General features: G+C 40.0%; 2 protein-coding genes across 6 annotated transcripts in view; one reads left to right on the plus strand and one right to left on the minus strand.

The window, feature by feature from the left end:
- Window positions 1–3,416, plus strand: part of acot11a (acyl-CoA thioesterase 11a) — an 87,660-nt gene extending 84,244 nt beyond the window's left edge. For all 4 annotated transcript variants that reach the window (XM_043699647.1, XM_043699648.1, XM_043699650.1 and 1 more), the window contains one exon: window positions 2,388–3,416. In XM_043699647.1, the coding sequence (XP_043555582.1) occupies window positions 2,388–2,534 (147 nt within the window). In that variant the 3' untranslated portion in view covers window positions 2,535–3,416. The remainder of the gene's footprint in view (window positions 1–2,387) is intronic.
- Window positions 3,417–5,595: 2,179 nt separating this feature from the next.
- fam151a (family with sequence similarity 151 member A) overlaps window positions 5,596–25,974 on the minus strand; it is a 34,060-nt gene continuing 13,681 nt past the window's right edge. For both annotated transcript variants that reach the window (XM_043699652.1, XM_043699651.1), the window contains 6 exons: window positions 25,219–25,368; window positions 22,834–22,996; window positions 16,915–17,139; window positions 13,949–14,088; window positions 12,029–12,166; window positions 5,596–8,236 (listed from right to left, as the gene is read on the minus strand). In XM_043699652.1, the coding sequence (XP_043555587.1) occupies window positions 7,569–8,236; window positions 12,029–12,166; window positions 13,949–14,088; window positions 16,915–17,139; window positions 22,834–22,996; window positions 25,219–25,368 (1,484 nt within the window). In that variant the 3' untranslated portion in view covers window positions 5,596–7,568. The remainder of the gene's footprint in view (window positions 8,237–12,028; window positions 12,167–13,948; window positions 14,089–16,914; window positions 17,140–22,833; window positions 22,997–25,218; window positions 25,369–25,974) is intronic.

Below are 25,974 nucleotides of genomic sequence, written 5' to 3' on the forward strand. Positions count from 1 at the left end.
ATGAAGGGCATGGATAGGATAAATAGACAAAGTCTCTTCCCTGGACTGGGTGACTCCAGAACTAGAGGGCATAGGTTTAGGATGAGAGGGGAAATCTATAAAAGAGACCTGAGAGGCAAATGTTTCACGCGGAGGGTGGTACATGTCTGGAATGAGCTGCCAGAGGAAGTGGTGGAGGCTAGTATGATTGCAACATTTAAAAGGCATCTTGATGGGTATATGAATAGGAAGGGTTTGGACGGATATGGGCCGGGTGCTAGCAGGTGGGACTAGATTGGGTTGGGATATCTGGTCGGCATGGACGAGTGGGACCGAAGGGTGAGGTTCCATGCAGTACATCTCTATGACTCTGAGATGTGGACGTCACTGGCCAGCATTGCTTGCCCATCACTAGTTGAGAAGGTGGTGCTGGTGAGTTGCCTTCTTGAACCATTGCAGTCCATTTGCCATTGGTACACCCACAGTGCCATTCAGGAGGGAATTCCAGGATTTTGACCCAGTGATACTGAAGAAATGGCAATATATTTCCAAGTCTGATGATGAGTGGCTTGGAGGGGAATTTGAAGATATTGGGGTTCCTATGTATCTGCCACCCTTATCCTTCCAGATGGTAGCAGTCAGGGTTTGTAAGGTGCAGGCTACGAAGCCCTGATGACTCTCTGCGACGCATCTTATAGATGGTACACATTATTGCGGCTGAATATTTGTGGATGTGTTGCCAATCAAGCAGGCTGCTTTGTCGTGTACGAAATCAAGCTTCATGAGCATTGGTGGATGCAGGTAAATGGGGAGTATTCCATCACATTCCTGACTTGTGCCATATAGATGATGGATATGCTTTGGGTAGTCAGGAGATGAGTTATTTGCTGCAGGTTTCCTCGTCTCTGGCTTGCTTTTGTAGTCACAGTATTTATACGGCTATTCCGGTTCAGTTTCTTGTCAATGGTAACCTCCAGGCTTTTGCTCAGCACTTCCATGTCACACTCCCAACCATGTCACCATTCCCCATCCCTCCCCATCTTCATTCTTGACCACATTTTTAAAATTCATTCATGGGTTGAGTGCATCACTAGCCAAGTCAGTTTTGTTATTCATCCCTAATTGTTTAGAATGCAGTTAAGAGTCAACCACATTGCTGTGGTTCTGGAGTCACATGCAGGTCAGACCAGGTAAGGCTGGCAGCTTCCTTCCCTAAATGACATTAGTGAAACAGATGGGTTTTTCTGACAATTGACAATGGTTTTATGGTCATCATTAGACTCGTAATTCCAGGTTTTTATTGGATTCATCGGTCATGGGATTTGAACCTAGGTCCCAGAACGTTACCTGTGTCTGTGAATTAACAGTCCAGTGATAATACCACTAGGACATTGTGTCTTCATGTCATTCCTGTTATGTGGCTTCTCAATTCCGAAATCACACTTAGCACAGGCCAACTATGTGTAAAATAAATTACTTTATATAATATCTAAGAAGACATTTGGCATGCACAAAACTATCATTTGGGAAATGAAAACAATGGAGCTACGGTGCGTTCTGATTATCACCCTGATTAGCACTTGACCTCTGGACTGGATTTATCGATCTTTTCTGGCTGTAAAAGAACACAACTTCAACTCAATAATACAATATATATGGCACAGGGCTTCTTCCCTAAAATGCACTGTACACATCATTTGGCCTATTTCCTTACATCCTTGAAACATCTGGAAATGTTCCAAAATAAAAGCAGTTATGGAAATACAAGTTGTTACGGGAGATGTACTAATATTAAACACAAATTCTGTACATGAAAGCATTTATATCATGGGACAGATTTCAACCTCTTACCCCTGTGCACTCACTTGCTATGCTTGTGAATCAAGGAATGTCAGGCTTCCTTATGTGTTTGCCTCCATGATGGTTTGATTCATTCTATTGAAACTAGTTTAAATGTTACTGAAAGTTGTGATCAGGTGTTTGATGGAACTGGTATTTCTCTTTGACTCTATTCACTCCTATCTTCCCCTCAGCCTACCCAATAGAAAGAAAATGCAAGATAACCAGGCAATTATGGCACCTCAGCAAATGTGTTTTCTTTCTGTACATATTTATCCTCCCTTTAAGGGCTTACGGTTCCTTAGCTTCTGGTACTTGCCCATCTCTACACTGGAATTAGCTACTACAGAGCAGACCAAAAATAAACCTGAGACACCCCCTTTTTTTTTTAGTGTAGTTTCAGGGCAAACTAACATAAGCAATTTCATGTACAGCCATTGGGGGAATTCATGAACATCTAGATTTGAAAAGTGTCCTTATTTTGGTATGAATGGAAGAGATAGGTTGTAGCACAGAATATATCTGCTGTCAGTGTCTGAGATTAATGAGGATATTTGTCTTTTTTTCAGATTACGTACTACATTCAGGCCACCCCTGGTGTTCTCCCGTATATCACCCGTGATATTACTGGACTCTCTGCTGATCTTTGTAAAATCTTTGAGGCTTGTAATAAGTTTCTTGAACTAAATAAGGATGCGGACAAAGTAGTTTTGTAATATTTAAGCAATGTGGGCAGGGTACCTGTTCCTGCCCAGTCTGCATCCCAGTAATCCAGGGAGTTGATGCAAGAGGAGCTAGGTTGTGGGATAAATGAGATATCGGTTCAGTTTTGACCAACTGGAACTCAAATTCTAATGTTAAGTTCTTTGGGTTGTCATAGTGCATAACTTTTGTATATTTTTGTACTAATGGCACTGTTGTTGGATAATTAAGATTGAACACAAATGAAGTACAATTATGCAATAACACATCTGGTTCTTGGAAACTACTATTATCTGATTAGAGAAGGGATCACTGCAATAATTTGTAAACTTGAATCAAGTTTTTGTACAGAATAATAACTGCCTCTTGCATACAGCAATTTATTACAGATTACCAGATTTTCAGAAGAACCAACTTTAAAGATGAATAAATGAGGAATTTAGAATAACTGTCGTTGATAAAAGACAATGATGTTTTTAATTGATGATCATGTTACTGGTCATTGAGCTCACCAAATATGTTTTTTTGGATATGTACAGTGAGATTTTTTCCCTATTCTTTACAATCTGCCAACAAATTTATGACACGTGTGTTTTCTGTAAAGTTAAATTTGACTTATTTTAGTCTCTTGAGTTGGGAGTGTGGATTCAAAAAGGTATTTTATCGTTAAGTCATAATCAATTATCCTTATAACTGGAACTGGAATGTTAGTGCTACAATTTAGCACTGAATCACAGATCAAAAAGTTAATTTAATCCTATAGGAGAGTCAAGGTTACTGACAGTAAACTGATTGTATCGATTACCACAAGGAATTTCCATGGTGATTGTGGAAACCAGATTTCCTGTGAATTAGTTCTGTCATTTGAAACACTAAATAAAAACACTGAACCTTGATTGTTTATGTTTTATTGATAACTAAACCTTGCAGTGAAAATCTTTACAATAGGAAGATAACAAATTTAACATAAAATCAGCTAGTTACAATGACGAATAATTCAAGGGTTATGCATTAAGTCAAACGTCAGTTGCTGTTTCTGCAGTGTCATTACAACATCAAACACTTGCAAGTGACTGATTGAAAGACTACAGTAAAGTAATTCAATTTTGCATCACTGCCCTTATTTATTCTCAGAACAACAAAACCTATGAATATTTTACATTTGGGAAAGTGTCAGAGAGGTTCAGCTAAGGAGTGAACCATGATAAAATTCAACCTCCAGTTCCACTGATGGCTCAGTCAATGAGCAGCTGACTTGAGGATCCAGGTTTAGATTCCAGTATCTTTGAGTTAGAGGGGAAGAGAATTATCCCAGTGTTCTTGTTCTCAAATATCTTGATTAGGCATATCTGCATTGCCCCAGCTCCTGCAAGTTAGTAATTTGTTATCACATCTTGTCAAGACTCAAACATGAATAGCCACATTGGATGAGGTGCTAGCTCATGCCTATTGCCCATGGAGTCCTGATTCAGTAAGGAGGAGAGGGTGAAAATGCTAAGGAAGGAAGTTCAATCCTTACAAACACCTAACCCAAGGACATTGTAGATGGAAGCAGTGACTAAAGGTGAAACCCACTCTAGCCCAGCTTTCCAGCTGGTCACTCTGTAACAAACAATTAAATAAACAAAGGAGAATTTTTCAGCAAAATTCTCGTGGTTGTTTACATACGATTCAATACTTCATTCAGGCTTTCAGTTGATGTTTGAAAGGATTTTATGGAATGTTACCAGCATTCACATGCCACAACTTTTATTAAAGCAGCTTGAATGTAAAATAGAAAATATGCCAAGGTACTTTTCAAAAGTGCTCAGCAAAAGTGAAACTGGAGCCAAAGAGGTGGATTTTAAGAAGAAGACAAGGGACTTAGAAAGCCAGAGGCATTTAAGAATAGAATTCCAAACAGTGGACACCAAGATGGCTGAAGGTCACAACTGACTATGAGAGGAGGATAGCTAGGTTGCTAGTGACAGAGAAACAGCATGAGCTAGGAGTGAGTGCTATTGCGCTGGTGAAAGTTACGGAGTGTTTTTGGTGAGGCCATGGTGTGATTTAACTTCAAAGCAAGTTAAATCTATGAATCAAATATTGAGAGATCCAGGAGCCAAAGCAGGTAGAGAAAAAAGTAATAATACCATGACTTGTGAATGTTAGGATAAATGCAACAAAACTTTGGAGATGCAAGAAAAAAGATTCAAAAGAATATTTTAGAAGAGGCAAATCTGGATCTAACAAAGGTATGAGGTGAATGTTTCATATGGGCTCAGGTTGTAATAGTGGGCAGAAGACGTCAGAGGTGGAAGTAAGCAGACGGAGACTACTGGGAATTATCAGCATGGTTTTAAAATAATAAAGATCCTAAGAGTCCCTGACTCCAATTGCACTCCTTGCCACGGTTACACTTTTATCTTTCATTTATTAATCTCACTCCTATCAGAGGCTTTAATGGTATAATACATCACACTTAAAATCTGAATTTCTCACTTTGTCAAAACTTATTAGAAGCTATTTGATTGACAAATTTGCTCAAATTGCTAAATTACCAATCATGACAAATTCATCAAAATCTTTAATATTTCACTAAACCGCTGCACGTTATTACACTGTTAGTAGGGATGGGTGTGGTTTGGAACCATCAAATTGTCTTTCAGGTTAGTAACCTCAGTTTAATAATGTTGCAATATGTTTTCTCTGTGCAAGTACAGGACTTGGGTCCAAATGCTCAGAGTACCATAAATGACTATTAAGATTTTTGGAAAGAGAGTAAGACTATATATGTTCTTTGCATGTTAAGCAAAGGACAAAGAGCACGGCGGGGGTGGGCAAAGCAGGATATTTGTGTAGCAGGCACAATGGGGGCGAACAGCTTCCTGTGTCATAACAGTGCTGTGATTCTGTGACATCTGAGGTTTAAAAGTTAAACCAACTTTTTGAATTTTACACATTTTCCTTATTTTCACTGAGTCTACTCTGCTTACTGTCTAGAATACTGAGCACTCAGGGCCCCTGTCTGTGTGCTCCCTGGTGTGCCCCACACAATACCTTAAACACAAGAATAAACATTCGATTAGACTAAAGTCTATAAACCAACCATCTAGTTTATTACACAGCAAATAGACAGATGAAAAGTATTAAATAAAAATGGCATTTACAGTAATTACATTCCTTCCTATTCTCTCAATAACAAAATCACAAATGGTTCACTCCTTGGGCTGATATTCAATATTAAGGTGAATCTTGGGGTATGCTTCCTGGTCAGCTTTACAAGACACATCGGTGTCATTCTTGCCCCATCCCAACCTGCTATTGGGAAGAAGTCAGCCTCGGTTATGCTGTTCAACATTATTTCAATAATGCATTAAAACAAAGGACATCAAATTGTTTGACTCAATTGCATTTGACATTCAGCCATTTACATCATTCCAAATGATGTTTTCACCAAAAATACAATGAGAAACAGACACTTAAAAAGTTCTCCAGGATGCTGGTCTATGAACAAAATGAATCGACTCTTTACCTGAGACTAAAGTATTTTGTTTTACCCGCTTCATGCTATAATAAACCAATTATCAATTTATTCAATTACCAATGACATAGGCATGTCCAAATAATGTCCATATGGTCAGTTCATCTCTCCCCTGAGCTATTATCTATCAAATGAACTAGCATTTTGTGTAAATAATCCTGAGTACTTTTAAACCATGCATGCAATATGACCAGCAAGACCAAAAGCTAATTCATCATATTTTGTAGTGCTTCATTTTGTGTTGCACTAATAGATATCTCTGAGGACTTTAGTTTTCAATGCTAGCAAAATTAATATTTTGACAGTTATTCATGATGTATCTTACATATTGGGATGTTACACTGATGGATAAATTGATGTCTTATGCAGACAGTAGTGAGCATCACTAATTGCTGTGTAGTCCTGAACAATTTGAAAGCATCACTGAATGTCTATTAGTTTCACGAGCCCCCAGTCTTCTTTAAAATGCTCTAATATATATTGACCTTTTGCAGATCTTAAGCAGGTTTGTGCTGTATGACCAATTGCTTCTAAAACATGCTGGTTACTCTGTATGACTGTGAGGAACTTGAATGACTTATGCATCTTCAATAGAGTAACAAAACAATCTAGTTTGTTTGCCAAATGGACCGTACAGTTTGATTCTGAGGGAGCATGAGCTATAAGCCTGTTCTCCCTAGTTCTAAATTATTGTTTTCTCCAACATTATCTGATGTTTTTATCCAAATTTGATGATCAAAAGAGCAAGATGAGAGATTCTGCCTCTTGAGTGAATGGGACAAGTGAGTGATAGAGGTAAGACATATGGAACATGAACCTGTAGCCATAGCTGCCAATGTTTATGAAAATGTTTGAGTTTTACAATTAGAAACCTTAGAATAATTCATACTTAAATGTTGGGACTTTGAGAGATTCATCTAAGTTGGTCACATAGGATCCAAAGCGAGTGGCAGTCTGTGTTAACAGGTTTGTAATGTCAAGCATCATATGGCTTCAAAGAATTTGTGTGAAATCAGTATCATAACATATCCACAGGTTGCACTGCAGTCTGCTATTTAGATTTATCACTACTGTGTGTATAGCTGATGCTTGAGCGATTTGTGAGATGATGTGCAAGCTTTCATTTGCACTTCTTGTTACTTCACGAGGGCAGATGAGTTAAAGAGGGTCAAGGTCTCTGTTTCATGGGAAATCTGAGAAATATGATTGCAACTTCCTGACTGAGTAAACCTGCTTGCAACACTTCAACAAAATACACCTCAATCTCTCATGTCTGGCAGCCTTTTTTGCAAAGTTTTATAATCAATATTTAGAAAACTATCTTTGGTATCAAAATCTTAAATTTTAATCTGTACTAAATTAAGAAAATATTGAAAGTTGATAAGGTTGTAGCTTATAAATATTACAAAATGTAGCTAATAATTTCTGTGGTTCAGAAGTAAGAACTTATAGCTCAGAGCTTTAAAATGATTTGCCTGCTAACCAGGACTGGTTAGTAACATACAAAGACTCTCAAAACAACTTTTTATGATGTGAAGACATCGTTGTAAAAACTGTTTCTATAATCTTGAGGTAAGCGGTAATAAATCCTGCGAGTGCTGTATGTTCGGATGTTTATCAGTCCCCGAAACCCATTAGTGTAGCTGCCTTGCTCATGTAGATGTTCCACTGTCAGAGTGTAGGTAGGGGAAGCCTGCAGCAGTTGAGTGGTGGCTTTCCATGATTCACCCAGAGCGACAGCCTGAAGCTGGAAGGACACTGTTTGCCACAGTCCCCGGCAAAGATTTAGCATGTCTTCTACTAATGGCTGTGTGTAACCATGAGTAAGCACTTCTTTTGGCCATCCAGGAGCTATAGTTACAAAAGGAAATACTTCATTGATGGTTTTGATGAATTGCTCTCCCTCAATGTATCCAGGGGTGCTAAAACTACCGTAAGAGAGGTCCATGCTAACCCATACAGGCTTGAAGAGAAGGTGTGCTGTGTAAACCTGTTCAAGCAGATATAAGGTTGGGGCCAGTGCTTCCTGGGATTTTATCTTCAAGTAGATGCCCCAAGGCTTGGATGAAGTTGAGATCCAATTTAGAGCTGATTCCAAGGGAAATTCCAATCCCTTTTCCGAACTTGCTACCACTGGAGTGGCATCATTAGCTTTTCTCTTCACATTCAGAATAAGCATTCCTCCAACATTTCCTTAATAAATTGAAAATTCAATATTTACATTTTCAGTTTTACAAGACAAACAAAACCACACCATGTAAAAAAAAAATCAGCCCACACAGACAATAAATTAACAAAAATTGATGAAATCATTGATCAACTAGTAATACAGTGCATCTAATCTGGGGATTACAGAGATAAAGGTTGAATTCAATGCTAGGTATTCCAAAACAGGCATGTTACTAGGACCCTTCATTCGTCCATCCACCTGCTGCCTTCTAAGACGGGTTACACCCAAAACATCGACTTCTCCACCTCCTGATGCTGCCTGGCTTGCTATGTTCTTCCAGCCTCCTGCTTGTGTGCCTTCTAAGACGCAGCCAACTATTCATCCACACTCCATGTTCCATTTCAGGTACAGAAATTACACTGAATTTTTTCAAATTTTTTGTCCAAAATAAACCTCTTTATATTTGTAAGTCTGATTTTCTATTAGGGCATTAACTCCCACTATCCCATTAGTGTTTCACCTTGCTGAAGTCTCAAGAAAATGAGCTATGAAAATAGCACTCATATGCATATAGCTATGCTTTTAAAATGATGAGGGATGTGAGGCAGTTTTACTTCTATTTATGTATCAATGGTAGTATCTCTCAAATAGAACATTTGCATCCAAGCTCCACTCTGGAGATGTATGCACAATATGGACTGATACTTTAGTTTTATAGTTGAGGCAGTGCTGCATTTTTAGAAGATCTCATCCCATTTGAAGGAACAAGAATCCTGTGTCCTCACCTAACAGAACTAAAGCAGATTAGTATGATCATTTATTTCTTTGCTGCTTGTGGGACTTTGCTGTGTGCAGACTGACTGTCACATTCACCAATAAAATAATGACAATACTTATTTCCTTTAGCAGGAAAATATTTTGGAATGTCTTGAGCATTAAAATGAGTTGTATAAATATGAATATTCTGTCTTTAACAAACTGGATTTTTCATGTGACAATTTCAGTAAAGACTCAAATTTTAAAAATCTGCATTGTGTTAATTTTTAGTCATAATTAGCATTCATTATCTTGAAGTGAACGCTATCTAGATTGTCATAGTATTTGGAGAGTCTTTGGAGGATAAAAATGGTGGCTGGGACCCAAGACTAACTCTGCATCTTTGGTTGAGAGTCCTCTCACATCCATTAAACTGCTGAAGTAGCTGAGCCCCAGGCAGAATATTGCATTCTTGACAGATCTACTTCTCCGAACTCTTCTTTCAATTGCACAGTGTTTTTCAGAAAAGGGTTCTTGAAGCATGCTTACAGTTTCGGCTATTGATATGTTAAAGGCACCAGATGATTAACACTTTTATTGGCCAATAAGAAAAGATGTTTTTTAGGAGGTGGAAGCATTTTTAAAATATATTCTATATATCCTGTCACTATATAGTTAATGAGTTCTATGTAGTTGGTGAGTAGGCATGGAAACACCATAAGCTGGCAGGAACTATAAAGGATATAGGTGAGGGCCAAAGTTTGAGATGGAGTGTATGAAAGGACATGGGGTGGATGGAGGGACACAGATTGGCATGGACATTAGGAGGAGCCATGGGAGGTGATGGAGGAACATATGAGGAAACATATTGGAGGGAGGGATTGGTGAATTGGTATGAGTTGAAAATTGTGTGCATGTGGAAGCTGTGGGGGTGTAAGAAGTGACGGCTAGAGGGCCTTGCTGTTTTCATAATATCTGGGAAAGGTTTCAGTGCTGAGGTGGATCCGTTAAACAACTCACCTTAGCACATGGGAGTTCGTACTGATGCCTCTGAACTCTTGGTAACTCTCAACAGCACCTTCCCCTACAATGAAAATGCCATCTTTGCCGGCACATTCTCCTGAGGTAGACCAACTAAACCAAAAATATTCCCAAATCCTACTACACTCCTCAAAGATGAAAATCCAGTCCTTTATCTCTCTGCCAAGGTCATGTTTAGATATGAAGATGTTCTCTATGTTAGATATTGAAACACCTAAACTTCAACGGTCAAAGAATAAAGACTGTAAATAGAAGATAAAAAACTGCACCATCATTATATCCAGTCACACTATGCAACATTTTCTCAGAACTTAGGCTTGTAGATATTTGTGATTTCTCTGAAGTTTGCCTTTTGTACCCTGATCAGGCAAGAAAGTATCACCATTTCCACTTAAAATAAATAAACTCTGAATAAGCTCAAATAATTGCAATTCTAGTACATGCATCATAACTTTCAATTGGGGTTGATCCACTGCACCACCTTGTCTCCCTTGGCACAATAAACATTGTCACTTCCAAAATCTGGGCTGAATCCACACTATATGGTCATAGAGTCATACTGCACAGAAGCAGACTCTTCCGTCCAACTCATCCATGCCAACTAAGTTTCCCAAGCTAAACTTGTCCCACTTATCTGCATTTAGCCCATATCCCTCTAAACCTTTCCTCTTCATGTACAGTTAAATACTGTACCTGCATCTACTACTTTTAAAATCTTTCTCCTCTCACCTTAAAAATACACCCCTTAGTTTTGAATTTCCCCATTCTTGGGAAAAGATCTTTGCTATTCACCTTATCTATGTCCTTCATGATTATATAAACCTCTATAAGGTCATCCCTCAAACTCCTCTGCTCCAGTGAAAAAAGTCCCAGCCTATCCTTAAACTACAGTCCTGGCAACTACAGTTCTGGCAACATCCTGGTAAATCTTTTCTGCACCCTCTCCAATTTAATAATATCCTTCCTAAAGCAGGACTACCAGACTTGTACACAGTACTCCAAACTGATGAAATCAAAGTCTGCTTCTTGTGTTGGCTCCGAGGGTCAGAGAGAGATTGTAGCAGTTTATACTAAATGCATCGATTGAAGTTAAGTAACTACAGATAGGAGGTAGTTGACTGGATTATTACTCACTGACATGTAGAGAAACACCTACTGACCAGGATGAGAGTCAAGCTAGGAGCTATATACTTGTAATTTACTCTGAATAAATCTATGAATGTAATTATTTGTTCTTGTTTCTTTCTCCACCTGGATATCCAGGAGGACATTTGCCTGTGGTATACGCCCGCTGTCCAAGAAGCTCGTTATTTAAATTTCACTCAAAAATATTGGTACATGGTAGTTTTTCTTCTAAAATGGGGTAAAACTATCTCACTGAGGCAAGATAGAGGGGGATTACTCTAAGCCAAATCTATTAATTAAAAACTAGTGGAATACAGAGCACTTTTCTGTGTCTAAGCTCAGCAATGTTAGATTTGCATGTTCAACCAGCATAGGTGTCACATTACTCTGACTGTTTCATGTCCTACCCGACCTGGGACAGGTTAGGTTTACTTTGTATGCCACTTAGAATCAGGATCTCCAAGCTGTACATCACACCATGAAACTGTGCTCCTCCTCCACCTGCATGTGTATGTGTTTCTGAATCAGAACCAGAAAAACATAATAGTACAAAATTCATTGAATTGGGGCAAGAATTGGCAGAGAACTGCAAGATTCATTGCTGATGTTGCATTGGACAGAAGAAGAAATAAATGATTTGTATAAATCAGCTGCTATAGTCGGCAGAGATACAAGTTGGTGGAACAGAAGTGCTTTCTGACTTACAAGGGAAAATGATCTACCATACTCTTGTTTTACTGTTTTGTAGCCACCTATATTTTTAGGGCCATTTTGTTAATTCCAATTTTCAACAACTTTAATTTTCATTAAATTCTTTTAGGTTAAGGTTTGAGATAGCAGTGACTATAAATCCTGTGATGAAGAATGATATTAGCTATCGAGAATATTATTACCTTGAAGTAATTCCATCAATTCAAGCTCTGTGGATCCGATATCAAACCATTTGATCTGCAGTTCGTCAAGATTTTGGTGGGGGAAATAATCCATAAGCTTCCCTCCGGGGTAAAACCTCCTGGTTCGGTTTGTCTGCACTGTGCACAGTGAAAGTAGATTTAATTGTAAAATTCAGATTGACTCAGCAGGAAACTACTTAACAAGTTTAAACTCACTCTTTATTTAAATTGCAAATTTCCACCACTTGTCCTGGTGGGGGCTCAGTCATGCAGGACTCTTAGAGAATTACACAATGTTCTACCAGTGTTGGTGGTGAGGAAGGGAGAAAGAGGGTAAAACTGAGTCCACTTCTGTTCTCAACCGACAACTAAAATTTCTGGCAGTGATCAATGAACAGTGAGCAGGAACAGGTGACCTAGCCTACAGATAAAATGGCCCAGATTTTGCAGTAAAAAGAATGGATTAGTGGTCTGTCCCCATGACTTGTCCTACCTGCCCATATTCTTTTCCACCTATCCACTCCACCCTCCTCTCTGACCTATCACCTTCATCCCACCCCCATCCACCCATTGTGAACTGCTGTGCTTTTCCAGCATCACTAATCCAGAATCTGGTTTCCAGCATCTGCAGTCATTGTTTTTTCCCAGTAAAAAGAATGGCAATAATATGAGCTTTCTTTTTATTGAAGAATAAATCACCAGCAGCTTCCATAGACTGCACATGAGTGGTTGAACTTGAAATTCTGTTGCTGTTTGAGCTCTTCCTAATGTTTTGAGGAGACAGATTCAGCATTGAAATTCAGGAAAATCTTCACTGCTGCTCTGATACTCAAGCATAATGCTAACAAATACAGAGTTTCATTTTTTGATATTTTAACAGCTGATTATTGTTTTTCCAAAAGAAATGTGTTCATTTTTTTAACCTGTTCATTGTATATTTTACCTCTTTTAATCACACTTTTCTTCCCCTTTCTGTATTTTACTTTATCTACCAGATTTCACATTGAAGTCACTATTTAACTTACAGTTGCTGGTTCAACCTCTGAATGACTCAGTAAGAATTCTACAGGTTGGCTGTTTGAAGAGTGTACAGTTGCTTGTTCTGTTCACACAGGTCCCAAATGACATGGTAGAGAACACTGCCAATTTGGCTTCCTAAGCACCACAAGATATAGCACAATAGCTCACAGCAACAATGTGGTCAGGTGTAGTTGACATGAGTGGCTGACACTGTTCATTGACCACTAACTGCAAAGTCTGAGCCAATTAAACCAATTTGCAGCAATTTCACTCGGGGAAGTCAATGTGATGATTGTAAAGGTGACAAGGGCTTTTGGGGATGTTGTTTGCAGGTTGGGATGTGATACTGGTGCTATATAGGTGAAGGTAAATTTCCAGGCAATAGGTTGCCTGGAAAATGTATTTAGAAACGTTGGTTGGCATTTAAATACTACACTTGACCTGGGACTGCCCAATGTATGGTTATTACTCATTAATTTAATATTTACACACAGGAGTACTCTGGCAGTAAACACAGTGAGAAAATAGTGAAGATGCAGTAGATTGAGTTCCAAAGCACTGTGCTACAGAAAAAGACCAAACTCCTGGAATTTCTTATATTCACCGGTGGAACATGGCTGGGCCAGCGTTTATTGGCCATCCCTCATTGCCCTTGAGAAGTTGATGGTGAGCTGCCTGTTTGAACCAATGGGAAATCCATGAGCAGAATCTGGGCAACCTCACCCTGGGAGCTGATTCTTTGCAGCCTGTGCTCACAGATACATTTCATCAATCAGATAACATAGGCAATGCTGAACCCCTCATAACAAAGCTGTGTCCTACTTTCACCCCCTGGCCAAGTGTGCAGTGCAGTAAGAGAATGAAATAGGAGAACTAATGAAAAGAAACTCCAATACATACATGCAATTTGTTTGAAATCTGACAAAACAGGTTCATAAATGTCATAATAGATTTGCTCAAAGTTGGTATTGTCTCTGAAGAATAAAAGATCTTCCACAGTTATAGGATCAATTGATCCTTGCCATAGAGTAAGGCTGTACCTACAAAGACACAGAAACAACCATTACAAATTCAATAGGCAGTCTGCTTGAAAATATCATTAAACTCTTCAATCTACAATAAGAAATATTGCCAATTTTCTTCCCTCATCTCCTGGTGATACTTACTCGTACAAAGGTTACAGTTCCTAGGCCATCAGTTATTTGCTCTAACCCTGCACAAGTGCCATTTCACATGAACGGCCTGAGGACTGAGAGCTTCATGAACTGTATGCATGCCAATCACATGGATATGCAATTGTCCAGTTGCATTTTCTACATTATACTTCTAGTTCTAATCTCAAATGTATATTTGGCCTTGCTGATCTGGGATAGGGGTTTATTCTCATGGGTACATAGATGGTGGCGGGGAGGTGGGGATGAGTAAGCAACTTCAGTGCATTTATAGTCCTCTCAAGCTTGATAGTGACTCCAGAAGATTACAGCACCTTCCGAGTTTGAGGATGTGCTGCACTGTCAAACCAAAGCCCATCTGCTCCCACAGGGGAACGTAAAAGATTCATTTAAAGATCACTGTACGGAAGAAGAGTTTCTCTCAGCCAATGTCTATCCTTCAGTCAACATCACAAAAACAGACTTTCAGGTCATTGTTACATTGCTGTTTATGGGAGTGTGTTGCACGCAAATTAGTTAGTGTTTCATACATTACATCATTGACCACTTTAGGAAAACTACACCCTTCAATGTAAAACGCTTTGAGACATTCAGTAGTTGTGAAAGGCATTATATAGTTGCAAGTCTTTATTTTTCTTTTCAGTAACTACAGTGATATATCCTTCCCAGATTAGAAAACACACGTGTGGATATTTACCTCTTCTTCGACAGTAGATTGACTCTGGTAGATAAATACCTCTCCTTTTCAAAGTAGGATATGAATAGTGGATACATACCCCTTCCTTGCCTGGGTGGTTTTGATAGTTTATAAAACACGTACACCACTTACCATTGAACTACATGGTGTGGGATTAAAGGGTCTTGGGATAAATGCCCTACAGCCACTAGTGACTGCAATTGGTCTGGTTGCTCCACTGTGAGGGATGGAAGTGAATAAAGTCTGCCCAGGCTTCCCTTTCCTGATCATTCTCTTGAGTATCCGATTGTAATGTCTGTCCTGTTGACCAGGCAGTTGCATTCAACTTGTCTGCAATACTAAGCTGGGCTAAATAACTGACAGATTAGGAACAGATGATAGGAAAAAATGCTGAAGGGTATCTGGAACCATAATGCAGCAAGAATTCAGTCAGCCAAACAGGAGGTCAAAACGACATAAAAACACAGGCTAAAAAGCTCTCTACTGGATGCTGCAAGTCAATCTTGAGAGTGACAGTTATTGGACCATGCTACCACTTTACCTCTGGAATCTAAAGTAAGTTTGGCCCAGAGTAATGGTGATCTCTCTCTCTCTCACATATCTGTAAGGCTCTTCCGTAAAACAAATCTGGTCAACTTCTCACTCAGAGAGGGTAAAGATCAAACACTTCCATCACTGCCAATACGAACTACTCTTTTGATTTTTGCATGTAGCCCATACATGATCCAGAGCATCTAACATCCATATAACAAACACATTCAAAACTCAGGTCCTGGGATCATTGTCGCCCTGTTACCCTTGGGTTCCACTGGTTTCTGAAGAAAGTTCAGAGGTCATTCTTCAATGTCCTGCAGATTACCACCTTATAATCTATTTCCAATATTCAGTTTTTTTAAACATAAAAACAAATTGTTAATAATTCCAGTTAACCAATGTAAATAGCGTAACTAGATGGGAACTTTATAAAATAAAATAACTGAGATTATTTGAACGAAACAATGTTGAACTAAAGTTTGTTCAGAGAGGAAGGAAACATTTTTATCAGCAACAAACTAATAGCATTCTTTGTGACTTTTATCTTCTTCTGAATGCAATTGTATTTAAAGTTTCAAAATAAATTATGCTGTATTTTGTTTATCTAAGGCAAACTAAACAATAAACGATCCATTCAGTCTTGTTTCAGAACTGTGCATTCATGAGATAGGGAGCCTGTGATTAACACTGCAATGAGTAACAATGCTAATCATATTTAATTACAAAGTAAACATATACGCCCGGGAACTCTCACATGTGTCTCATCATCATGCCATTACCAGCTGCCAAGATAGCAGACGACAGAACTAAACTTAACCTCACCCTTCATGTCTTACTTAGCTTTGTCACCACCTCATCATTTGCTAATCTATACATCACATCAATTGGAAATATGCCTGTAATTTAGAGAGGACTGTGGACAAGGATGGTATGCAGCCCAGCACATCAGACGTGCCACTTGGAGGAAGAGATAACCCAGGGCACATTTCTTATACAATATCGACCAACCACATACAGTAGGAAAGGGCTGGGAGCTAGTTATTTTCCTGACCTTGCCCAGCAGAAGAGATATTTGAGACCTTCTTCTGATAATGCAGATTGGTTTGACTTTGAGTTATTTTTGATCATATCTAAATCTCTTTTGATATTGGCTCCATTTTAATTTGGAAAGCATCCTCCCTTAGCTGCATCCTGATGTTTATACTGCTAAATCTGACTGTCTGACTTCAAAAACTTATCCATTCCCTCCCCACCCCAATACACTTAGAAAATGATGATTAAAACTTATTTTTCAAGGATCTTTAAGTTTTTACACTGGGATAACTGAATTTATTTTAACAGTATCAGCATAAAAAAGGTGATCTGAGACACAGACATGGGCACAAATTGGAATGAATCAGCATCAATAAATCCAGCAAAAATAAACATAATAGCTTTATTAGTTGATATTCCTTTGCAGTTACCTTGGTGACTGACTGAGTAGCCAACTGAAATGTGGCCAAGCTCGCTTCAACAACACAGCTCGGACAGGGAATGTGACACGTTGTGGTAAACCCTTTACCAAATTGTACATTTCCTCTACCATCTTTCGAGTGTAGGGTTTAGTTGCAATCACCGGTAAGTACAGAGACATCCAGCTTGGGGAGAGGATGACATTTGGGAACTTTTTCTGAATAAGACTCAGGAACCTGCAGGAAACATTTCATGAATCAGAACATAACCAGACATCATTTAGCAAGAACTCAATATTAAATATCAGTTTAATATATAGTCGTTCTCACAGTGAGCTCCTGCTTCTCTGCAAGTCCTCCATATTAGTTATGGAGCTCCAAAATACTAGTAAACCAACAGTCAGTCTTTGGATGTTTCTTGAATTCAATCTTGAGCTACAAAAATTACTCATAAGACTAATACCTACTGCTCAACCTGAGTATCTCTTGAAGGTGGTGAGCCTTCTATATCAATTCTTTCAGTTCATGTGGTCCAAGTGCTCCCACACTGTGCTGTCAGGAGTTTAATCCAGAGGTTATAAAGAAATGTTAATATTGATCAATTTTTTTAACCCCAAATACTGACGAGTTTGTAGAACACTGTTCTGTTTAAACCCATCCCCAGACAAGTGGAGACTATTCAATCACATGACAGGCATATACCTTACTGACTTTGGCACATTTGGGAGAATCAGAAGGTGAGCCACTTGCTGGAATTTGTTAGACTTCTTGTGTAGGTACAAATCGGAGGACCGAAGAGGTGAAGATCTAATTCCTTTGATTAGATTAGACTGAAGATCTAATTCCTTTGTCAGCAAACAGCAGGCAAAATATTACGTAGTTTCATTAATATTGATACGTAGCAATATCTCTTTTGGAGGTGTCACTAGGAGCAGGATTAGGATCATCAGAGATTATAGTTCAAAAGGAGGAGCGATATGAAACATGAAAATACTGTTTAAAACACACGTAGCTCCTAATCAGTGATCCAAGCTATTACTCAGCCACAAGGTCGATGCAAGATGAGAGTGGTGCTGGAAAAGCACAGCAGGTCAGGCAGCAACCGAGGAGCAGGAAAATCGGCGTTTCAGGAAAAAGCCCTGCTTCTACACCTAAAAACGTTATTTTCCCAGTTTATTGTAGGTTAAATGCAGTCTGTGATTCATACTCAAAGACACCTATTATTGTTGAATTATTTAGTTCAGTAAAGTGACAAAATCCTTGGATCAAAATCCATTCATTGATTATGATCCAAACGTGGGCGGCACGGTGGCACAGTGGTTAGCACTGCTGCCTCACAGCGCCAGAGACCCGGGTTCAGTTCCCGCCTCAGGCGACTGACTGTGTGGAGTTTGCACATTCTCCCCGTGTCTGCGTGGGTTTCCTCCGGGTGCTCCGGTTTCCTCCCACAGTTCCAAAGATGTGCAGGTCAGGTGAATTGGCCATGCTAAATTGTCCGTAGTGTTAGGTAAGGGGTAAATGTAGGGGTATGGGTGGTTTGCGCTTCGGCGGGTCGGTGTGGACTTGTTGGGCCGAAGGGCCTGTTTCCACACTGTAAAGTAATCTAATCTTTATTAACTGTCTGATTATCCTTCATCCTAGGATTAATTATTCTATGTGGATATCTTCCAAACCCTTTCAATCATCTCCAGTCTGTAATTTCTATTCTAAGACCCAGATTGTTTTCTTTAAATCAGAAAGCTATAAATATATTGGACAGGGATTAGCATTCTGTAGATCAGGGCGGCACGGTGGCACAGTGGTTAGCACTGCTGCTTCACAGCGCCAGAGACACGGGTTCAGTTCCCGCCTCAGGCGACTGAGTCTGTGATTCATACTCAAAGACACCTATTATTGTTGAATTATTTAGTTCAGTAAAGTGACAAAATCCTTGGATCAAAATCCATTCATTGATTATGATCCAAACATCTTTATTAACTGTCTGATTATCCTTCATCCTAGGATTAATTATTCTATGTGGATATCTTCCAAACCCTTTCAATCATCTCCAGTCTGTAATTTCTATTCTAAGACCCAAATTGTTTTCTTTAAATCAGAAAGCTATAAAGATATCGGACAGGGATTAGCATTCTGTAGAATCACTAGGACAAATGTATGCTTGTCCTACTTTGTGTATATTTGAAGTATAAAATTGAGTCACTATCAATTCTAATGGAACAGTAAAGACCTGCCTGATTTTGTTGGGGTTGAGATGTGCATTTTATTGTGCGACTTCAGGGTTGTAAGTTTCTGCCACAAGTCTTCATGTGACTGAGCAGGTTTAATGAGGGAGAGAATCTGGAGTTCAGAATTCATCCCTTCTCTTCCACTATCCTGCCTCCTCATTCAGACGTTTTGAAGTTGAAACATAATGCAATTTGCTGGACATGTTGTCACCATTTTGAGTGACTGGTAGTAAGCCCCTTACTGTCATTAAAGGTAATGCTGCCATGCTCCAAGGAAAGTTCCCAGTGTCTCTGGGTGAGATTGGCCATTTGAGAGTTGAGAAAACAGGACTCTGTGGGGAAAACACTTTACAACAATCTTGTCATGGTGTCCATCAAGGTTGATTTTACACGTGTTTTATAAAAACCTTTGACGATTAGCTTCAAGAAGGACCCTTGTATTTCTTTAATGGTCCACCCATTGTGTATGGAGGATGTGCCAGAGGCATTGCTTCTGGAACTTCCTTAGTGTTCCTGGTGCTACTGATACATAGCCCAGATCTCATGGCAGTACAGGAGTGTGGCAAACAACAACTACTTTATCTATCGTGACATCTGAGAGAGGTGGCTGCCCAGGTAAAACCAAAAAAAAGAGCAGAATTAGGCCATTTGGCTGCTCCATTATACTTTGCCCCCATCACCATTGGCTGTTATCTTGTTTAGCAGCCTCCTGTGCAGCGCCTTATCAAAGGCCTTCTTGAAATCCAAATAGATCAGGTCCATTGGCTCTCCTTTGTCTAACTTGCTGATTATCTCTCAAAGAATTCTAACAGATTTGTCAGGTATGACCTCCTCTTGACGAAGCCATGCTGATTCAGCCTATTTTAACCTGATGCATTTCCAAGTACTCTGAAATCTCATCCTTAATAATGGACTCTAAAATCTTATGAACAATCAAGGTCAGGCTAATTGACTCATAATTTCCTGTCTTCTGCCTCACTCTCTCTCTTCTTAAACAGGAATGTTACAGTGTCATGTACCAGCCCTCTGCGAACCCCCTTGACTCCAGTGATTCCTGAAATGTCACCACCAGTGCCTCCACTATCTCCTTTGGAATCTGAGGGTGTAGGGGAAAGTGAGGACTGCAGACGCTGGAGATCAGAGCTGAAAATGTGTTGCTGAAAAAGCGCAGCAGGTCAGGCAGCATCCAAGGAGCAGGAGAATCGACATTTCGGGCATGAGCCCTTCTTCAGGAATCTTGGGGTGTAGTCAATCTTGGGGTGCAATCCATCTGGTACAGCTGATTTATCCACCTTCAGACCTTTCAGCTGCCCCAGCACTGCCTCCTTAGTGATGGTCTGCCCCTCTCTCCTCTGCCCCATCACTCTCTTGAAGTTCTGGTCTGCTGCTGGTGTCTTCCACCATGATGACTGATGCAAAGTACTGATTCAGTTCAGTCCAAGGTCCACTCTTGCCCCTCTCTTACCTTTTAGATATCTAAAAAAAAACTCTTGCAATCTTCTTTGGTATTACTAGCTAGCTTCCTCTCATATCTCATTTTCTCCCCACATATTTCTTTTTTAGTTGTATTTCTGCTGATTTTTAAATACTTTCCAATCCTCTAGCTTCCCACTAATCTTCATCACATTGTATGCTTTTGCTTTTATGCTGTCCCCGACTTACCTCGTTAGCTATGTCCTTTCATAGTGAAACGCTCATCATATTCCAGCATCTCTCCTCCGCCATGTACGCAAGGTGGAATATTTAGTTGACCAGATCTTAGATTACTTACAGTGTGGAAACAGACCCTTCAGCCCAACAAGTCTACACCGACCTGCCGAAGCGCAACCCACCCATACCCCTACACCTAACACTATGGGCAATTTAGCATGGCCAATTCACCTGACCTGCACATCTTTGGACTGTGGGAGGAAACCGGAGCACCCGGAGGAAACCCACGCAGACAAGGGGAGAATGTGCAAACTCCACACAGTCAGTTGCCTGAGGCGGGAATTGAACCCGGGTCTCTGGCACTGTGAGGCAGCAGTGCTGACCACTGTGCCACCGTGCCGCCCACAAAGATCTGGGTTGGTGTGGGTTTTATTTTGGCAACATTTAAGGACAGGCAGAACCTCTTGTAAAATTGTATATTTGAGAGGAAAACAAATTTCTCCTCAACTTCAGGGATCTAAAAATTGTAACTACCTTCAAGAAAGGCTATCAATCATGCTGTGGAAATGATCAAGCTATTTCCTCTGTGCACAACAGGGACCATCCCCCAATTAGCTTAATGTCTGTTGTTAAGGAAATCCTTCTAGAGACACAGTGTGGCTTTAGACTTTTCAAATAAACCTCTCATATGATCTTTCTTATCAGATAAATCCAAGAAAAACATCAAGAACCACACCCACAAATATTCATTGACATGGCCAAATCATTTTATAGATAAAATCACAATACTCTGGGGATTATGCTCCAAAGATTTGGATGTCCAAGCAGCTTAATCACAACCTGCAACAGTTTCATGATTATATGAGCGCAACTGTCATGAGACAGAGATCTGAAACAGACCTTCAAAATCCAGCCCTTGTCAAGCAAAGCTCTGGGATTGCCCCAATATTATGGACAATCTGCCTGAAAGTGGCTATTCACCTCATCAAAAATCAATGGCCCTGCAAGCTACGTCATGAGCATCCTTTTACACATTACGTGTGCTGGCTCACCATGTGATAATCCAAACCAAAACTTGCCATCATGGCAAGAGCTGTGGCATCTCCTGAGCTGGTGGCTGTGGGCATCAGATCAAAAGATGGTGCCTCTATATCAGTGCAATGACTCTCTCTATGTTTCTCCTGGGGCTGCTGTGGCTAGGCAGCCAGACGTTGTGTGTCTGAAAACAGAAGGTGGTGGTGTGAGACAGGACTGCAGTTGTGCTTACATTATGTAATTGTTATTCAGCAACTGAAAGATCTGATGAGAAAAGATTTCAGAAATTTCAGCACAAATTATTTTTCTTTCAATGTTACTTTAACAAGACAGAGAGAGTAGCCAGAAATAGTTCAATGTCTGCCAAGCGGAAAGTTAAAGCTAAAGGATTGCCCTTAAATTATTTAAGTGATGCACTGGGTCTTGGAAGAACATGTTCAGAGCAGTGCAAGGAGGAACTTCATCAGGAGGGATAAAGAGAGGGAATTAAAAATAATCTTTTTTTTCTCAAGAGATGTGATGATTCATGCTGGGCTATAGATCCATGTCACACTTTCTATGCTCCACCAGTACTGACAGTAAGTATTTACAGAAAACGTGACCATTCAGTTTTAATGCTGAACCCATTATAGTACATACAAGATGTCAGTTCATTGTTCATTATGTGCCGTACAGGCAGGATATACCCACAAATGGAAATCCAGTCAATTCTAGCCTGGTGCTCCCTGGCACGCAGAGTCTGTTAATAGCACTCTCACAATATGAGTTCACAACACAGACATGATACTAGCAAGCAACAATCAGAAGAGTGTCAAATGTCAAAACATGCAACTCCAATTTGTCACATCTACAAGTGGAAAGATTTACATGCAAAAAAGAAAATTCAGTTGGTTCCTGTGTGGTTTCTCAGCAAGGTACAGTATTCCAACAGGATATAACAGAGAAAAGACCCATGTTGGATGTGAAATTAAAATTATTGTGCTCGTATTTTGATAATTTTCAGCACTGGGATTAACATTACCTGGACGCATTGACAGGTTGCATAAATCCTGGGACATTTGGGCCAATCAGAATGTCAGCATTTAGCCAGACTGGCCGGTTGAAATGAATTTCATTATATTTCTTTACCAGGATATCCAGGGAAGGGTTCACCACATCGATGCTTTTAAAATCCAGCTTGATACCTGGGAGAAAAATACATTTGTTTTACATTTTCAGACCCTATGATAATACCATGAAACCCTGTCCTGCCCCCATGGTGTCTATCTCTAGAGCACCTCACATATTCAATATTCTGGTGGGTCTGATCTGTAATGCACCATAAGAGGGTCCATGCACAGCCACCACTACAAGCCAGTGTCTGAAAACCATTGTTACAATCTTCACTTCAGAACAAAGATTTTCCCCGATGTTGTGAGAGGTTCATATAGATTAGCTGTGTGCCCTGCACTGCTGTGCTAGACTACATGGAAGAGTAGCATTCATTCCAACTACATCTAGAAAATATACTGTTCACACTGTGAATGGTGAATGAATGGTGGTCATTAGATTTCCCACTGTTGCAATTACAATCCAGCCACGAACAGTCATTAGAACCATCAGTGGAGACACTACGAGCACAACAGGCCTTTGGAAAGAGATCTTCTGAGGATCCCCTTGCTCCCTGAGCTGCAATAGCACCTCCTCTCATTAGGTAGCAGTACTGTTGAAGTCAGGGCAGCTGTCAGTATTCACCATACAATATAAAAGAGATACACAACACATGGTAAAGAGTCATGGAATAGATGCAAATTGTAACCAAGTAAGTATGTGGAATTGACTAATAAAGAAAGATTTAGTGATGCTTTCCTCGTATCTCAAAGACTGCAGAGTGGAAATATTGAGTTGGGAGGCACACTTATGGAGCAGTGTAGAGTTTGCATATTCTCCCTGTGTCTGCGTGTGTTTCTTCTAGGTGCTCTGGTTTTCTCCCTCAATCCAAAGACCTGCCGGTTTGGTGGATTGGCCATGCTAAATTGCCCGTCCTGTTCAGGGATGTGCAAATTAGTTGCATTAGTCAGGGGCAAATGGAGAGTATTAGGGTAGTGGAATGGGTCTGGATGGGTTACTCTTCGGGAGGTCAGTGTGGACTTGTTGGGCCAAATGACCTGTTTCCATACTGTAGGGATTCTATGACTCACCAGACATGAGCAAGATGCCTTTAGAAAAGAACAGGAGAATAAACTGAGGAATTTACAAGTGTATTCAATGATATTGAATGCTGGAGTCACAATCTATTCATTGTCCTCTCTCAGTATGTGTCCATTCTGCCCATATCCTCTCTCTGGCTCCCTCCCAGTGACCGACACTCTCGCTCACTGCTCACCATCCCTGGCATCAAGGAACATGGCAGTGAGAGGGACAGAAGCAATGAAAGGTGGGGCGAAGAAACAGGGATTGGGCACTGACAGAAACAGCAAGCAGGAGGGTGGGCACAGAGAGAATCCCTTGAGCACCAGTGGCACACAGGATTGAGTTGGCACCAGTTTTGGGCACAAATCAATTTTACTGTGGCATCGACTCTTTATCAGTCTGTTACCCTTTGGCATACCCTAACGACCACTTCACCAACATGAGTAGTATTCAGATATAACAGTATGAGATTATTATAGGGGCATTTTCTTATCAAACTTTACAAAAACAGCTGGTGTTGGCACTATTTATTAAGCTATTGATTTTATTGTGGCAAAGATAACACACATCTCTTCGGATTATTTTTCTCCCTCCAAGTAACAGGTTTATTTTACTCATCCAGAAGAAGGTATAAAACATGTTTTTTAAAAGGTTGAACATACCAGGTATTAATATAAAGACAAATTGCATTTGTTAATGTAATAAAGTAAACCAAGTGTTATCAAGAAAAATTTGATATCAAATCACATAAGGAGAGATTAGACCAATGAATAAGATCTTGATCATAATGGTGGGTTTTCAGGAGTATCTTCAAGAAGGAAAGAGAGTTGGAGATTTGCAGCAGCGTAGGGGAGATCACTCCAGAATTTAGGGTCTAGGCAACTGAAAGGAGGCTAAGTGATTAAAATTGAGAATGCTGGAGGAGGAGATAGAGAAGCTGATGGCATTGATGGATTTGAAAACAAAAATGAAAATTTTTAAATGGAGGCACTGTTGTAGCAGGAACCAGGGCAGGTCAGCAAGTGCAGGGAAGACAGATACTTGAGATCTTATATGAGTTAGAACATGGACAGTAGAATTTTGAATGACCTGAAGAACTAGGGAGGTCAGCCAGGTACGAGTGAGAACATTTAAATCCAGCGGTAATAAATTGCTAACGGCTTCAGCAGTAGTTAGGTTTGGAAAGGAGAAAGATCTATTGTTCAGAATGAGTTTTTGATCAGGTAACTATTACCTTTCTTGGATCTGATGACTGCATCCAGCCATTCCTGCAAGGTATTGTCACTGTAGATACTGGGTGGGTGAGCCATGATGGGGGTACCAGTCTCGTTTTGAGTGTTGAGTCCTTCAATATTGACATCTGCTTCCAATACCATTGCACTGCCTGGGAACACACATTCACAATAATCAGGCTGTGAAAACATGCCTCATGCTTTCTTTATGGCTTTCTCCACTCGTTGTTCAAACTAGGCCAAAGCAGATTGGTACAATTCACTGAAATCTTTATGGACACTGACTTGCTGCTAGATTGGAGGGGGGGGGCGGGTCAATTGAGACATGCATGAAGGAAGCCCCTCTCTCTGAGCTTGTTTCTGGACACATTTCACTGCCCAGTTGACCAATTTAACATACTGTGCCACAGAGTGCTGGCTTTGTTATGTTTAGTTGACAGAGCCGGAGATGTGTTGCTGGAAAAGCGCAGCAGGTCAGGCAGCATCCAGGGAACAGGAGAATCGACGTTTCGGGCATAAGCCCTTCTTCAGTTGACAGCCTGCAGAATCTCATCTCTAATCATGTCTGTCCTGCCAGAAGTTCTTTTGTCTGAAGAGGAATTTCTACACAGAAATTCTGAGATATTATGCAGTAATCCTACTTGTTGATCCACCTATAAACAGGTACCTTAACACATTCGGGTTGTTGAACCCGAGCCCAATGGTCCATACGGTTTATTTTGGTTAAAATACTTATCCAACAGGTCTGTCATCTTCAA

Source organism: Chiloscyllium plagiosum, chromosome 11 (genome assembly GCF_004010195.1).
Source record: "Chiloscyllium plagiosum isolate BGI_BamShark_2017 chromosome 11, ASM401019v2, whole genome shotgun sequence".
NCBI lineage: Eukaryota > Metazoa > Chordata > Chondrichthyes > Orectolobiformes > Hemiscylliidae > Chiloscyllium > Chiloscyllium plagiosum.